Genomic DNA, 15,895 nt, shown 5'->3' with positions numbered 1-15,895 from the left:
CGGTTGTGCTAGGCTTTGAGGCAGTGTAGGCCTACAGATTCCCTTACTGGAATCAAATAATATCCGATATAACGTGTGAAAGATTATACGACCTTTACAGCTGCAGTCGGATTCCGGTGGTCTAGCCCGCCAAAGAAAACGTGGGAAACTGTGAGTGCGATGACACCGCTAGATAAAACATCACACGGTGTGTATACAAGCACTGCATGTACATTTCTTCAGGAAAATCCAAAGAAGAAGCCGAGAAGTCGCAGGGATACTACACTTAGAGACTGCCAAGACTCAACACGAAGGACTCGACCGCCCAGACAAAGGGCCAAGGTTACGGTCCTTGAGGCTCCGCTTCCAGTGCCTTCGAGCCATCTACAAGCAAAAGGGTTAATTTCATAGCGCAGAGAAGCAAGAAACTATACCACAAGATTCACAAAATACTCATTTCTGAACAGCCCGTTTCTGAGTCTAGCCAAAGAGGGCCCCGGCCGCTGCTTCCGTGGACGTTCTGTGTAGGCCTCCGCCTTCCTGTGCATTCCTCTCTTCTCTTCTTTGGCGTTTTCTTCTTCGGAAAACAACTTTAAACAACTACACAGGGGTATGCATTCCAGTACCCTTCGTGTGAGTCATCGCACCCTCTCGTGACCCCGTGGTGTTCAATCAATGGAGAAATGCCGTTCTTTGGATGCTGCCGGCAGACATTGCTCTAACTACTACTTCCTATTCCATTACAGCTTCTTTGGATTTGCCGGGTAGATCGCTGGGTGTAGGTACTCTCTCCTTTCTTGACAGACAAGCTTCGTGTCTCCACAAGGCCTCCCATGTCTCTTCTGTATGGACATCTGTAACGCTGCGTTCCATTCTTCCACGTGTGAGTCTTGGCAAGAACTTTGATCAAGGCCTATCGTAGGGCTGAGAAGAGATTTACAATACTCGATGATGTGTTCAATGGTGAGGGTACAGGGGTGCTGTACACATTAGTGGTTTGCGTTCCCCACCACAACACTGCGGCGGTGAGGCATGCGCAGCTAAAGAAGATGTTCTCTTTGGAGCTACTGCCATTCACACAGAGTACTTTGGAGCGCCGTCTCTGGGGAGCTAGCTGCGTACGGCCTGTGAGATCATCCGTGCACACTGCTCTAAGCCGTTTTGGCAGAGTCAGCGAACGAGGCTCACTGAGGCTTTGTTCGACCGCTCACGAGCTTCCTTCTCATCTAGCTTTTTCCAGCATATCTTCGAAGTCAAAATACCTACTTAGTCACAACTGGCAGAGAAAATCATACGATACGGCGCCGCACCAGCGTTGCCTCAGACGTGTTTTCCAGGAGCTTCCCAAGGGCTCTCCTGCAAACTCATCAGTATGCAACAGGCCATCAGCATGTTGGAGTGGACCAAATATACTTTTGGTCAACAAATCTGATCGTCTCTCTGAAAAGCTGGGCCGTCACCCTCGTTGGTTCACCACCACCCACACTTCATCATCACGCCTGTGGCTTGCAAGGTTCCCAGAAAGCCCTACAATTTGGACGAGACTATTTAAGGGAGGTGCACATGGAACGGGCGGCTCATTGCAGGAGGTAGTGCTACCTTGCCGCCCAGGGACAGTGAGTTTGGCCCTTGGGACCGCAGATGTGCTGGCGCTGTCGGATGGCAGCCTCTTCGGGGCCCCACTGAGTTTAGCAAGGGTTCAAGAGGATCGGCCAGAGCCCTTGGCGCTACGTGATATTACACCAGAGCCCGTAGAAGCGGGAGGCATTTCGGTTAACGACTTTAATCGGCATTGTAGTATGGGCGAGGAACTGGGCATTAATTTGGCGCTGACAAATGCGGCAGCTGATGGCTTCCCCATGCATTTCGAGACAGACACACATGTCCGATTTGTCAAAGTGGCTGCCGGGAAGCACCATTTTGCTGCATTATCGTCACACGGGATCTTATACACATGGGGAAAGGGTGGCACGTGGGGTGCTGGGAGTCCATTAGGGCAAGGAGATAGAAAGAACCGGTCTCGGCCAACACCAGTAGGCCAGGTTCGTTGCTGTAATGCCTTGAGAGCTTTTTCAACTATTGCTGTCCGTGTAGAGAAAATGCATCTGCTAGGCTCGTCAGCGGCCCTGGTAGGAGCAGTTTTGCCTGTATCTTGCTTTCCCTGTGCCGCTCAGTTTGTTAGGGCTGGAGAGTTTGTGGTGGATGTGGCGTGTGGGGCTACAAGCACATGCGTAGCCACAAGTAAGCGCCTTTGCTTACCTGGTGTTTTGCTGTACAGTCCGTCTTTTGAGTCTGTATGAAACTTACTCTATTTTGTTGACATAGCCACTGAGAGGTTCGAGCAGAGTTTGCATCAAGAAGGCAAGCAACTGCCTCTGTTGTAGGTCAGCTGTCGTAAATTACTGCTGCGATATTCAGGTTCAGGCCGAGTGTTTAGTTCCGGGGCGGCAGACTACGGAGTAAATGGCAGTGGAATGCTCATCAGCAGCAGAGTCTTTCGGGAACTGGAGTTCTTTAGGGGGCTACTCTCCCCAAAGCTTCTTGAGGCCCAGCGTCTCATGGAAGAGGGGCAGCTGAAGGAACTTGAAGCGCTCAGGGAACGTTTCGATCAGGAGGGAGTCAACCTGTCTCACCTCCCGATGAGGCCTTTCGATGCTTTTCAGGAAGCACCGGAGGACTCTACTTGCAAAAACACTACACGCTGTCGGGGTTACTCGGTGACTGGCCACTTGGGGCTCCCAAAGGTGATGTGTGGTGCTGACCACTGCGGTTTGTTGACCCCTGAGGGAGTTCTCTGGATGTGGGGACGAAACGACTGTCTACAGCTTAGCAAGGAGAAGTCAGTATGTCTTTGTCTCTGTACTCGCCTTTGAGGCCCAGTATGCATGGAACGTGAAACAGCATCCGTGCGCCGCTGGAGAGGCTTCAGAAGAGCGACCATATTGCACGTTTGCTCTCCTTTCCTTCCTTCTGTGTGCTGCAGGTGATGGCGTCTGGCGGGGAGTCTAACTACCCGCTGTTAGTGGATTTCTTTACGCGCTCAGATGTGCCGCTAGGTAGCTGTGCTTTAGGCCCTAACCATACCGTTGCTCTTGCGAGTAAGCTTCTGCACCGAAGACCCTTCTGTAGCGGACGAGAAGATGCTATGAAGTATCAAATGCGTACTGTGTGCATAACATTGAATTCATTGTGAGTTACTTTAGAAAGCGGGATGGTATACGAGTGGGGAGGTCGTAGTGCGGAGTCCCCTCACCCTGTTGACTTGCACTGGAGTTACCCAGAGGTAAGTATAGTGAAGTCAATCAATTACAGTGCAGTCGATCAAGAGGGTTGGGAGAGCTTTCAAGTGTTCTGGGCCATGGCTCCATGTTACTGATAGTTGGCAGAGCTATCAGTAACATGCTGAACTGCAGAGCTGTTATTTATGGTCTTTCAATCTCTTGCATAAACACGTTGAAAGCAAAGTCAGAGGTACCAGTATGTAACGTCTTTTGAGTCCCTGTAATGTTTCTCTGCTACGTTGCGCTCTTTCCGTGTGGGGGTCAGAGCATTTTCAAAGACTGCGTGATGAAAGTTGCTGCTGGGGGCTTTTCAAGCTCAACCGCTTTCTCTGTTGCCCTTACAGGTGAGCAAAAGATGGACCCTTTGCGTGTTCGCCGTGGTTTTACAAATAAAGCAACGCACAATAGCAAGCGGCGGTCAAGCGTTACAGGCTCTTCGTCGTGGGGCGCTAGGCTTATATCAAAATACGCTGCGCGTACCTGCTGCTGCTCTCTTGATGTATTCTTACAGTTCGCATTGCAGTAGAAGTGCACTTTGGACCCTTGTGCGGGCAGGAAAAGGAGAGGCATTCTTTTGGGGACCAGGGGCTTCGATGCTGCCCCTTGGTGTCAGCCCAGCGTATGACCATATACCACAGCTGATCAATGCAGCCTTGCCTACCCAGGAATCAGAGCGTGAAGATGACACGGGAAGGGTCCGGATACGTGACATTGTTGCTGGGCCCTGCGGCTGCCTCCTGATGACCACAGATTCACTGTCGCCATGCTTTGTTAGGTAGATAAGACAGGAGGTAGGCCAACCTTCTGCCGACAGCGCTGTTGCAGCTTCATCCAGTATAGCGCAGAGACGACAGCACCGATGTCTTGATGTTTGAAGACAGCTGCAAGCACTCTTTGAAAGGACGAGCTTTGGCAGTTGGGATATCCCGTTTCTCTGACTCCAGAGAAGAGATCTTGACCAGAAGATAAAATGCTTTGCGGAAATATTTATACATGGGACATTTGAGGCCAGTGGTGATTCACGGTATTTGCGGCACTGGAGGGCCATCATAATATCGGTTCGAGACTGACCTGGCGCCCCCCGCGAGCGTAATGGCCCTAACAGGAGGCGCTAAGTCAGTCTCGAGCACATACTGTGGCGAAAAGAGCCAAAATTCGTCTAGTTGAATGTGCTCTTCCGTACTGGTGCCAACGGAGAAGGCCTTCAAGCTAGGTCACTGCAACTAGAGCTCACGGTCTTTAAAAAATTAGTGGCTGCCTGAGCTATGCTACGGCCCAACACAAAGACTGGGGCGACGAGGCATACCGGCGTTGTCTAGAGAGCAGGCAACGAGAGGCTCCGGCTGTTCTCCCTTCGTTCATTGAATGGCATGGCGAACGCTTGAGTTTTAAGCTGTGCACAGTCTGTAACTTGGGACGTTGTTTGGTGAGCTGCTTGGGTCGGTACGCGGGAAAGCCATAGCGTCCCTGCCACTGTGCCACTTGAGTACAGTGGATTAGCCTTTCTGTGTCTCCTGTTAGTTCCCGTTTGTGTTTACTCAGCGTATTTCCGCTTTCTCAGCAGATTGAATATACATTGGCATCTTAAGGCAATGTCCCCTGTTGACCAAATGCTGCGTGTAAGCTTGTGCAGTTGAGAGCAACTGTTGACAATATTTTCCTCCTGAGATGTCCTGTAATCATTTCTGTTTCTGCTAGCCTCACCAGTTAAACTTTTGTAGGACGTTGGTACCAGAACCAAAATCTTCAAACTGGAGAACTGCTCCTTTAGGCTAAGAGCCTGTAGATCTAGTCGGCCAACAACCTGTAGGTTTAGTAGGCATCCTGACTTAAGCTTAAGAACTCGGCAGGCTCTCGGCATGCGTTGCCATTATTCCCTGACAAATGCACGCAGCGGCGTTGCATTCACGCTGTACATTTTCTTGGTTAACTTCCCCGACTCGTTGCAGCCTCATTCATACTATGGTGCATCTTGAACTCATCTCGACTTCATGGCTTTGCTGTTAACGTGGTCGTCGATGCAGGATACTGCCTGCCTGGCGTCATTCCTGCATTAACTGTGACACAGTGCGCCCTTAAGCTGGACAGGCAACTGCCTCCTGGAGACGAAAGCAAGGGGAGAAGACTTTCAGTTGCTGAATTTTCCACGGATGGTGAAGAGCTTTCTTCGGTGAAGAGCTTTCTTCACCATCCGTGAAAAATTCAGCAACTGAAAGTCTTCTCCCCTTGCTTTCGTCTCCTGGAGGCAGCTGCCTGTCCAGCTTAAGGGCGCACAGTGTCCGTCGGCACGCTGATGCTATGAACTGTGTCCGTAGTGTTCCCTACCTTAAATCACGCAATTAATGCAACTGCAAACTCAAAAACAATGTATGCTACCGTGTCCGTAATACACAGAACACAGCTTGCCAGCGACAACTCAAAAGGGTCGCCAGAATTGCTCCTAAACGTGGCGACGCCTGCACAACGGAAGAATATGCCTTGCAATGCTTCCACCTTGTGTGCCTCTCCCTCATGTCTTATCTCTTTGCTCTTTCTTGATGAACCTAATTGCACAGCTTTCTTCTGCAGCGCAGAGGAAGCTATTTTTTCATGAGCCCAGTCGAACAGCTTTGCTTTGCTGCTCTAAACTATAGAGAAGCGCAAACACTCCACTACGTACTCGTCTACGCCGTGAAGTTAATTTGCCGCTCCAATCTTTTCGTGAAGGGCTTGTTCTTTACAGTAACCCATCGCAAAACCGCATTACTGGTAATCCGCAACGAGCTGTTCCCCTGAACGGCCACTCCGGCAATTTCAACGCGATAATCGATAGTTTAGACTGTCCAGCGCACTAATTTTAAAACGCTCACCAGTTTGCTGCTAAAATACAGAGCAACTGCGCGTGCCAAAGTGAACTGCTGTACTGTACAGGATCCCATTCAAAGAAGACGCCGATCAGGCCTAACTTCTAGAAAGGCCACTAGTATGGAGCTGCGATACCAAATCCTGTTTGACATGGTTGCTGCAAAACCGTTGATGAAAAACGCGTGATCAAACGGCAAATTTCAGACAGCCAATCTTACTGAATATGGAAAAGTGCCAAACCATGCGCTCTTCACCACAGTTGTGACTGGATAGTTTTAAGCACCAATCCAAACTGCCCTGGTGCATGAGAACCAACGCGCGTCCGGATAGCCAATTATGAACGCATACACAGTCAGAGAGACTGGCAAGCCATATTAGCCAAGCGTGCTTTTCATAAATGACTCTACCCTAGAGGGCCGAATGAAATAATCAACGCATATTACACTATGTGCGGGCCTCACTTCACACAATTTAAAGCAGTCATTCAGCAGGACGCACAGCACTTCTAACAGCAGGTCTACGCTACAAAAAAGGGGCCCCGATTTTAAGTTGTCCCACAACCACAAAACGTCCCACGTTCGAACGGGCAAGATGTTGCCGCGGCTGGCGGCATCAGTCCTTCGACGGACTGACGGTGTCAGCCCTGGCGTGTCTTGTTCGTTTTAAAGCCGAAGCCTCCACATTCAGTGACGCAGCTTCCGGCCAGTTTTGGAAGTTGCAAACAATTATACTTGGCCACTGTTGGCTCTACTTCTCAGATCGCAGACCTCAGGACTTGGGGCGCACATCTTCTTCCCTTACGGCGCGCACGATTATCTGCGGCTTCGGCTGCCCCGGCTGAGGGCCCCGTTCAAACATGTACGAGACCGCCATTGCGAGAAGAGTGCCGCTGGAATTAAAAGCCAAACTCGAAACGCTGCAGAGCAACCGTGACAGCCGGCAACATGAAAAGGAACTTACGCCGTGAAGATGTTGAATGCAAACATCTGGTTTATAGTCCTGGTGTACTCCTACGCCTAAACGGGCACAACTTACCTTGTAGGCAGCGGGGGAACCCTGCACAGCCTCTTTTTGCTCAACCCATCCCATATTGACACGCCGCCATCTGAACCTCCTGTGGCAAAAGTTCCATAGCTGAAATGCGCAAAGCCACCGAAAAAAAGAATTAAACTCCCGAATAAGTGTGAAGAGCCATTCACCATGCAACTATGCAACCGTGGGGCTGGTGTGCTGAGGATGAGGCATTACTGTCCTTCGCAGCATGTGCCTAGCACAAGTGCACCCACAGCCATCCTCCTGGCAACACAACAGAAGCTCTAATAGCACTTATAGCACGTTCTCATCAACAGCATTGCTCCCACAGAGAATTCAAATTTGCACGTAAGCTCCGGCTCGCAGCGCTCCAGCTATTGAACCTGGAATGCGTGGCTCTCACCGTGGGTGGAAGACGATCGCGTTTACGGGACAGGCTGTTTCCGAGCCGTCTGCTTCTGCACAATACACAATGGCCACTCGCAATACGCTATTTTCCGCTAGCTGCCAAAGTAGGCAGAAGCAGAACGCACACTTGCAGGGATGCGGAAAGACGCTGAAGCGTCTCATTGTAAGGGAAGCGGGACTAATTGGGAGAGCTGCATTGTTGTTCTTTAAGCAAAACGCTTTCCAGCTTATGAAGTTTTGACACAAATGTGCTAAAGCTACAGGGTCACATTCCATCGGAAACAAACACATTATCTTGCAATCAGAAAGCATGCAACGTTCGTTGTGCGAAACATCCATCAGCTCATAAAGTCCGAACACAGCAATGCAAAGCCTGCAGGACCACGTTTCATCGCAAACACGCACAGTTCCTCTGCTGGTGTTTCCAGCCACCGCCTCTGAATATCTTGCTTAGAAGCCTTACCTTTGATTCTGTGGCACTTGAAGGCATACTTCCGAGACTGCACCTCAGGGTTCTGAAAAGCAAGTGGCACGCGTCAGATGGAGAACAGCAATACGCTAGTTTGCACGGGAACTTCATGCAAGAAACAATGTAAAATTTTCATGTAATCAAGTCTGGTGGACACGAATGAAATTAAAACTTCTAACCAACGAAGTGTTCTGTTGCAATTCTTCGAGTGACAACAGAGAAAAGCACAAAAAATGAAACGAAGGACAAGAATAAATCTGTCGAAGTCGTGGCAGAACATTCGTCAAAAGATGCAAAGTCCGAGCTGAAAGAAGCTACTCTTACGGAGGTGGATGCATACACCACGGTGTGTAACATCTCTGTGTGGCGTGTAAGTTCCTTACAGGGTCGAAGTACTCCCAAGAAACGCGGCCTTCAATTGATGAGGCAGCAAACCCCTGGCCGTTGGGGAAACACCGCACTACCCTTATTTGGTACTTCAAAATTTGACTGCGAAATATATTAGACAAGCTCTCAAAGACAGGGGCCGTTTCAATGTACAGGTTGAGCTGTGCAAGTAAGCTACGAATCATCGTCTCTGCTGGTGGCACGTGTGGATAAGCCCATCTATAAGAACGTAATTTCAGGACAGCTTTCCAAACCCATGGGTAAAAACCCATTAAGTGCTGCTGCACCTGCCTACGTGGCCTGCATCTTCAACAAGCCACTCAGCTGAATCAGTCAGCATATGCCGCACACACAATTATTTGTTCAATGCGAAGGTGATGCCACCGTTCTTCTAAACAAACTCACTCCCGATACTCCGCGTTGACCAAATTCGCACCGTTGCGAATATCATAGATGTAGGTCTGCAGACATCAAACACAACATGCGCCCACTTACAAGGGAACAATGTGAGCATGCTTTCCTTGTAAAAGATTCATCCTGTAACTAAGGGCCTCCTCATGATGGGAAGTACAACTGAAAAAGTCAACTAAACACAAGAATGATTTTCAGCTTCCGGGAAATTAAGCAAAGGATATATAATACTGTTCTGTGGCAATAGAGGCAATCAGCAATATGCAGAAATTGCACGAGTACAGCTCCCTCAGGCACTTGAAGCGTTCCATGGTGGCATCGTTCATCTCACCCGTTTCTTGGAATCACAAACAACAAGTTTATCGTCGTTCAAATCCATGGCGTAGACTTTGCCGTGGAGTGCTGCCATGCCAACTTCGCGCGGAGAGCGTAAATCCCACGCCCTAACAGTGTTGTCCCACCCACCAGAGTAGATCAGATCTGCGAGAAACATATGGAAAAGACAAATCAAACAAACGTTTTTTTGAAGAAGTGGGGCCGGATCTATTTAGGCGGGGGGTTCACAATTGGAAGCGAGTTTACGAGCAAGGGCTACTCACTCGTTGGTCTGTGAAACCGTACACAGCGAACTGCGGCGTCGTGCCGGCCAACTTGAGATATTTTTGCTCCGTGAACATCAAAGACGTGTACGCCTCCTGTCAATCCCCCTGCTGCAACACGATTGAAATCTGAGAGGAAGCAGCAATCTAGCGGTGCGGCCTGGAACTCGTGTTGAGATATAAGGTCAGAATTGTCCACATCGTACACTCGCAGCATCTGCACGCAAGCGGTAGCAAACACAAGCATTTTTAGTGGGAAGATAGTATGAGACACCACGTCATCTCGAGCAAAGATACGTGGGAGAGCACGGCTGGAGCGGCGGTGCGGGACAAGTGTTCGAGCTCCTTCAAGTCTCGCCGACGCGTTCATGTTATGCAGATCACCATCCCTGATATTGTATCAAAGCGCTGTGAAGCAGCGTGGACTAGGCTTTGAACCTCACGTTGTCCCAAGATGACGCCGCGAGCACATTCTTTGCGTGGTTTGGTGAGAAACAGATGGAAGAAATAGTGTCGCGCGGCTCTGGCCGCAGCTCCGCAAGCATTTCGTCCAGTCCTTCTAAGAGTTACGGCTGTCTGGAGTCCTCAAACAATTTCGAGTTTTGGGGCCCGGCAATGAGACCGAGCTGCTGACTGCGAGAGACCCCAGTGCTGGATCTATGTGAGCAATTCTAACTGAAGTTCAAAAACATTCGGAATTACCTTGCTCACTGTCGTTATTTAAGAGAAACTGTTGCACTATAGACTCCCCAATGTACCATTCAAAGTTGACTGGGAGGAACAATTCGGCGGGGCTTTTGTTCGGGCTGGATGACAATTTTCTGCATGTTGGCTGAACAAAACGGCGATTTCATGCGCTTGAAAATCTAAGTTCAAAGTTCTCAATTTTTGAATGACAATTAAGTGTAAAACTGCAGATGTCCTTTCAGAAATGCCAGCTTTGTCCTTAAATAGAAACCACAATGGGACTGCAACTGTGTAGGAGCTTCAGCATCGCAAGGGCAGTAATCTAGAGAACTACGAGCTATCTAATCAGGACTGTCATGGTTAGTCCATGCCTAACGTCACAGCTTGCTACTGGACTACTATACACAATCCTCGCCATGAGAGAGCTGGCCCAAACCTGAGCGGCGCCACAGGAACCAGCCCGTCCAGAGCGATCTCCACAGCTCCCCACTCAAAATAAGCACGGTTATTTTGGAGGCTTCGTTGCTAGGTGGCCAACTTAAGTCTAAATAGGCGGTTCAAACTGCCGACTTAATACGCCTTAGGGTTGACTGCTCCCTGTGTATGAGCAACGTCAGCTAAGCGCGATATGCCAGCTCGTCGCACAACGCTCATGTGCGTAATCCAATCAGGCCAGGGGCAATTATCCCCAGTTCGCCGCCGCCTATGTCCCGGTCAAGGGAAACCCTTCACTCAGCAGCTATCTACGGAGCTGACTGCCATTGCTCGCTACGATGACGCGCTGCATCCTGACCTCTTTACCGTCCACTTCTTTACCCTGAATACAAGGCGACAGCCGACTACTGCTTTTGTTGAACTATCGTTCCGCTGATGCAGAAAGGGTTCTGCCACCCCTTTGTTTTCGTTTGAACATGATGCCACCACTATTGTTAGCCAGTCGTACATTCAGGGCTAAAAACGAGTACCACGCTCTCAGAAAACTCTAGGCCCAATTCCACACTCTGGACAAAAGGCACTTCTAACTGAAAATATGCTTTTATGCGCCAGATGATTTCCACCTGTCTTCCTCAAAACAGCCGCGGCCCGCCTGCCGTGCTCCGAGTTGGCTCCACAGCGAACTTGCAGGGAGCCACCATCAAAAATTGAAAGAATGAAAGAGTAGCCGAGAAAAACAACAAAAGCTCCCGACCTCTGCAACGCCTATAAAAGCGGGCATAACTCCCCCACAGTCAGCCAATGACACATAAACGCGCACACGTACACCTTAAACCTGCTATGGTCATCCTTCCAGAGTAAATTAGGTCAATCGTCACACTTGATGCTGCGTGGCTAACGCGGCTACTGCATTAGCTGGTAGTGGCCGCTCGTGATGATGTCGCAGAGGCTCAGCTGCTGAGAGTTGGCGACGGATGCAGTAGAGACAATCGCGGAGGCTGCAGCAGTAGGTCCCCCAATAGCAATAGTGACGCCAACAGCAGCAGCAAGAGCATCAGGTCAGCCCACGCAATTAGAAATTCCGTTCTGTTCGATGGCAAGTCAAATAAATGGCTCAAAAAGGGTATGCGCTGTAGAGGACGACCAGGTCTCCTGCTGCTTGGCGATTCCTGGGCAGCTCGTGCAGTTGAAGGCGTGCTGCTTCTATGGCTGCCGCTGCTTGCGTTGCTGTCAATATTTCTATTCTCGCTGATGTTCGGCGTTGGAGCCGCTGGAGCGGCAACCACAGCAGGATTCCCGACCTGCAACACGAATTGTACACGATGAAAACAGGCAGCAGCTGGACGCTGCTTTATCTTGTTCCATACCAATGTTTCACGAAGGGCGGATGCATATATAACGGGCACCGGAATATACTTATGGCTATTGTAAGCTCCTCTGCAGGCGCTTCCTGGGTAAGCTTCATGCGCCAAAGGATTTCATGCAGTACCTGAGAAGCTGGCTCTTTTCTTTCCACAGCACTAGTCACCTGCTTCTGGCTGTCTCCTTTCTTTGCCAGCATCGCCTGGGCCTTGAGCTGCTCAGGCAACTCCTACAAAAAAGCCGCAGCTTCCAGAGCAAGTGGGTTCTAATGTGCCTCTCCTATAAGGTAATGGAGAAGAACACGTTTGTCAGTGCCTCCTAATCTTCGCCTTCTCTCTGCCTAGACAGAACCACTAGGGAGACAATGTCTGTCGACAGTAACGAAGTGCTTTGTCCTTTCTCAGACAATCCCGAAAATGCGCTCAACTTACTGGCAAGGTATCTGTCGGAGCTGCACAGCCCTCTTCCACAAGCTGCCGATTGGGTCTTTTGCATACCGGACAAACCCATGAGGCGCTCTCCAATGCCATCTGTCTCCGATCCTGAACAATATAACGCAAGCATCAAAACACACCCTTTCAGTTTCAGCAGACCAAAACTTGCGCTGGGAGACGCATCTTAATGCAGGGCTGCCCTCAAACAACAATCTACTGGTGCAGCTCGATGCACAGCAACAAGCGTTGTGGAAACACCCGTGACAGCACGTGTGTGGGATAACAGCACAGCTGCCAACAGCGTCTATAGCAATCACAGCACAAGCAAAGGACTGTTCTACTTATGTGGTGGCAAGCAAGTTAACAGCACCACCATCAACTTTAATGATAGGACGAGTGAGCATATCTCATGTAGAGACGGTAGTGGCAGCAGCTTTGCAACAGTAGTAACAGAGGCCGCAAAAGCTCCACTAGATCAAAAACATCCCTAATGGTGTACCTTCTCTGAGGCCTCTAACGCATGAAGGGCCCCCTGAGCCGGAGTGGGGAAGAAAGCGCACAGTGCATCAAGTAGCGTGCGGATGCCCCATGCCGGCTGCCAAAGCTCAGGATGGTGGCTGCTTGCACTAAGACAGATCTGCAGAGAGACACAAGTTAGCGACACATGTGCCTCAACGCGATAGCGGCACGTGAAGTAAAGCGACACACTGGCGAGAACGCCAACAGCAGCTGTTGCACAAAAAATTAAAAAAGCAGCACCATACAGTTACCGACGCAAAAAAAAAAAAACTTAGCAGCAGGGAATGCTTCAGAAGACAGATGCGAAGACGCAAAAAAATTGGGCACGTAAGGTGTGTGGCTCCTCCCGTAAGCCACCCCAAGGCGCAGTGACTTCTGGCCCGCGAAAATCACCATGCAAATGATTAAAAAATAAGCTAATGCCCTGCCTTCTTGTTAACGTCAAATCGCCCGTTCCTCGTGAGAAGCATCAGCGACGGTGGTGCAAAGGGATAATTCTTTGGCAAAACAATGCGCCCGTGATACAGACCCCCCTCGAACGGCGAGTCAGGGGGGCCTCTTAATGTGAAGTGCCATTCTCTCGGCTCCTCCAGCTGAACACGCGCAGATCTCACACTCGCTTACACTCCGGAACTTGAAATGTTTCGATGCAGGACTCCGACTACCCAAGAGAGTGAGATCCTGGTTCCTGACGCTTTTCATGCCTCCCCGTAATGTAGGCTTCTGTGACTTTGAAATTGTGCTCAGTTCTAGGACACTGTTGTGGGATGTTCTGCTAGCGGAAATATTTTGGGTACCAATCTACCCACTGCAGAAGGTGCCCGGACCCACTGAAAGAGGAGCAGCTGTCCAGTGAGGAGATGCATTGCGTTGAATATCTCTGTGTTCCCTCAGAATCCTCGCAAGACTTTGAGCTGCCGAAGCGTGCTGTGCAGCCCCAGCACGGCTAGAATCGTGTGCAGCTTCCATGGCGAGTGCACCAACCAAGCAGACAAAGCTGCTAGCACTGGGACAGCAGACGCTGAGCCTTTTTACTCCGTTGCTTCGGCCGTTTCTAGGCTGCTGAACATCGCACCACACACGAAAAGTTACACCCCTTCCCTCGAAACGAAACACGTTGGCTCAGGCCCGCATTCTGTTCGTCTGCAGCTGTGCGTTCCCTCCATACACCACAAAGTAGCGAGTGTAGTAGGTGCTGTTAGTATTCGTCCGCTGCATAGCTCTGCGTTTGCTAGGAAGTTGAGAAGTTGGTAGCCGTCACAAATGCCACTGAATCAATAGCTGGGACTCTCAGACAGATAAGCTGCCTAGAGGGGCAGCCTACCTCCTGTGTATTGATGAGTAACGCCCAATTGTTTCCTCTTCTATACAGCTGAAAATGTTAAAAATTAGAGCACGAAAGCAGGCGTTGTGCCAACAAGGAACTCCAAATTACTCTGCTGAGTGGCTGCTGGTCCAAACTTGCCAAATGTGTCCCTTGCTTCATCCAGCAAAACCTAAACACGTTCTTTTAACCTTATTGCCATCATAAACTTCGCCGCTGAAGAATAAGGAGACGGACGCGACACGCTACTGCATCTATAATAGTACTATGAGCAGCAGCAGGGGCAGCTAATCATCTGCTCCAGGCCACTAGTTGCCAGGTTCGGATCTGCGCTGCTTCCACTACGGCCGTTTGGCTCAGCTGCACAAAATTTGTTGGAGTGAATTCCTCTTCAAAATGTGTATGACGCCTTGCAGGAGAGAACTCGTGGAGGGTTCAGTGCCTTCGCATGCCTCAACAAGATGCGTCACATCAGTGCAAGCAACAAAGCCAGGACAGACTAGGTAGAAACTGCTCCAGGTAGGATTTACCTTGAAACTTGTGGAACCCTACTTGTAAGCAAGAATTGTCGCAATGAAATACAAATGACTACGATATTAGAATCACAACACCCCATCCTAGATCAACTGCTGGCTGTGTCGTGGTGAAACCTATCTAAAGGACTCTGCTACGCTCCCTGCTACAGGAAAGGACTTCCTGTGAACGTGCACTAAAGTCTGGCGAAGTACAAAGCCAGACAAAAAAAGAGGTGCTTACTCTGAAACACTCTAGACTAGCTGTAGACACGCTGTAGTGACTGTGCATGGTCGCGCCGCACGCCCGACTACTGCAGCGTGAAATTTGCTGCACTTTTTGCTTGGAAATTCCAAGGTTTCGAAGCCAGAACTGTACATTAGCTTATCTGAGCAACGCTGTGCTTCGAAGCCAGAACTTTACATTAGCATGTCTGAGCAACGCTGTATGAAACTTGCATCTGGGGAAAGTTCTTTCAAAGCGACGATTACGCCACGTATCTACCCAATCAGAGGCAAGAACAAGGGGATTGGGTAGATCACAAATGTCGCCTTCTTAATACTCCTAATTCTCCATCTCACTCGAACCATCAGCCACCAACAGCTCGGCGTGTTCTAAGCTCTTACCTTTGCTCACACGTACACTTGTCTTCCCCTTGGGATGCGTACCGATTGACGTACTTGCCGAAAAAGGCTTCTGCAATATTAACTGTTGAAGCTCAACGAGGGCGAGTTATGAAAACGCTATGCTCGTTAATCACCATTATATAAGGGACGGCGCCGAAGCCCTTTTCCAGCACTGTTAACCCCATCTTCGCATTCTGAGTTACTTTCGAAACTTCAGTTTCGCTAAGCCACGTAAAGCAAGCAAATTGTAGTTGTAGGCACTACTGTAAAGCACTGGCATCCTCCTGGGAGCGGAATAGCGTGCAACTCTATAGAAAAGCAATTATACCGTGGAAGTAGCAATGCTTTTTGCGGTCTGCCTCTCTGCAGACAGGCCGCGGCATGTTGAGCGTTTTCGCAGATTCCGGCTTCTTTACATAAAACATTTTCGGTCTTCACATGCGGGTTTGGATATTAATCTGTCATGGCTCCAACGGACGCTGGAGCATGCAAGTTAGAGAGGGCATAGCTGCTGCATCAGCAACTCTAGGAACGAAAGCGCCATGGGAATATTTCTGTCCCTTGCGGAAGTCTATTGCGCTACTG

The 15,895-nt window shown here is 49.7% G+C and overlaps 3 protein-coding genes across 3 annotated transcripts; 1 reads left to right on the top strand and 2 right to left on the bottom strand.

Moving 5' to 3' along the window:
* Nucleotides 1-1,028: 1,028 nt before the first annotated feature.
* On the top strand, nucleotides 1,029-4,039 carry ENH_00053280 (Phosphatidylinositide phosphatase sac1, related; the record flags this gene model as incomplete). The annotated part of the gene is made up of 7 exons (XM_013583700.1): nucleotides 1,029-2,021; nucleotides 2,154-2,220; nucleotides 2,398-2,822; nucleotides 2,963-3,077; nucleotides 3,183-3,262; nucleotides 3,526-3,604; nucleotides 3,816-4,039. The coding sequence occupies 7 exons, from the start codon at nucleotides 1,029-1,031 to the stop codon at nucleotides 4,037-4,039; spliced, it is 1,983 nt and encodes a 660-aa protein (XP_013439154.1).
* Nucleotides 4,040-6,872: 2,833 nt separating this feature from the next.
* Nucleotides 6,873-9,955, bottom strand: ENH_00053270 (mitotic checkpoint protein bub3, putative; the record flags this gene model as incomplete). The annotated part of the gene is made up of 9 exons (XM_013583699.1): nucleotides 6,873-7,020; nucleotides 7,140-7,238; nucleotides 7,540-7,594; nucleotides 8,008-8,059; nucleotides 8,397-8,502; nucleotides 8,806-8,861; nucleotides 9,143-9,291; nucleotides 9,411-9,627; nucleotides 9,854-9,955. 9 exons carry the CDS (start codon nucleotides 9,953-9,955, stop codon nucleotides 6,873-6,875), a joined length of 984 nt encoding a protein of 327 aa, XP_013439153.1.
* A 1,527-nt stretch (nucleotides 9,956-11,482) lies between these two features.
* Nucleotides 11,483-13,816, bottom strand: ENH_00053260 (ubiquitin-conjugating enzyme e2, putative; the record flags this gene model as incomplete). The annotated part of the gene is made up of 6 exons (XM_013583698.1): nucleotides 11,483-11,833; nucleotides 12,061-12,123; nucleotides 12,326-12,436; nucleotides 12,828-12,965; nucleotides 13,288-13,440; nucleotides 13,679-13,816. The coding sequence occupies 6 exons, from the start codon at nucleotides 13,814-13,816 to the stop codon at nucleotides 11,483-11,485; spliced, it is 954 nt and encodes a 317-aa protein (XP_013439152.1).
* Between the last annotated feature and the right edge of the window lie 2,079 nt (nucleotides 13,817-15,895).

Source organism: Eimeria necatrix, genomic scaffold (assembly GCF_000499385.1).
Source record: "Eimeria necatrix Houghton genomic scaffold, Enh_scaff42, whole genome shotgun sequence".
In the NCBI taxonomy this organism is placed as follows: Eukaryota; Apicomplexa; class Conoidasida; order Eucoccidiorida; family Eimeriidae; genus Eimeria; species Eimeria necatrix.
The sequence above is the reverse complement of the archived record's forward strand: the minus strand, read 5'-3'. Positions and strand labels throughout refer to the sequence as shown.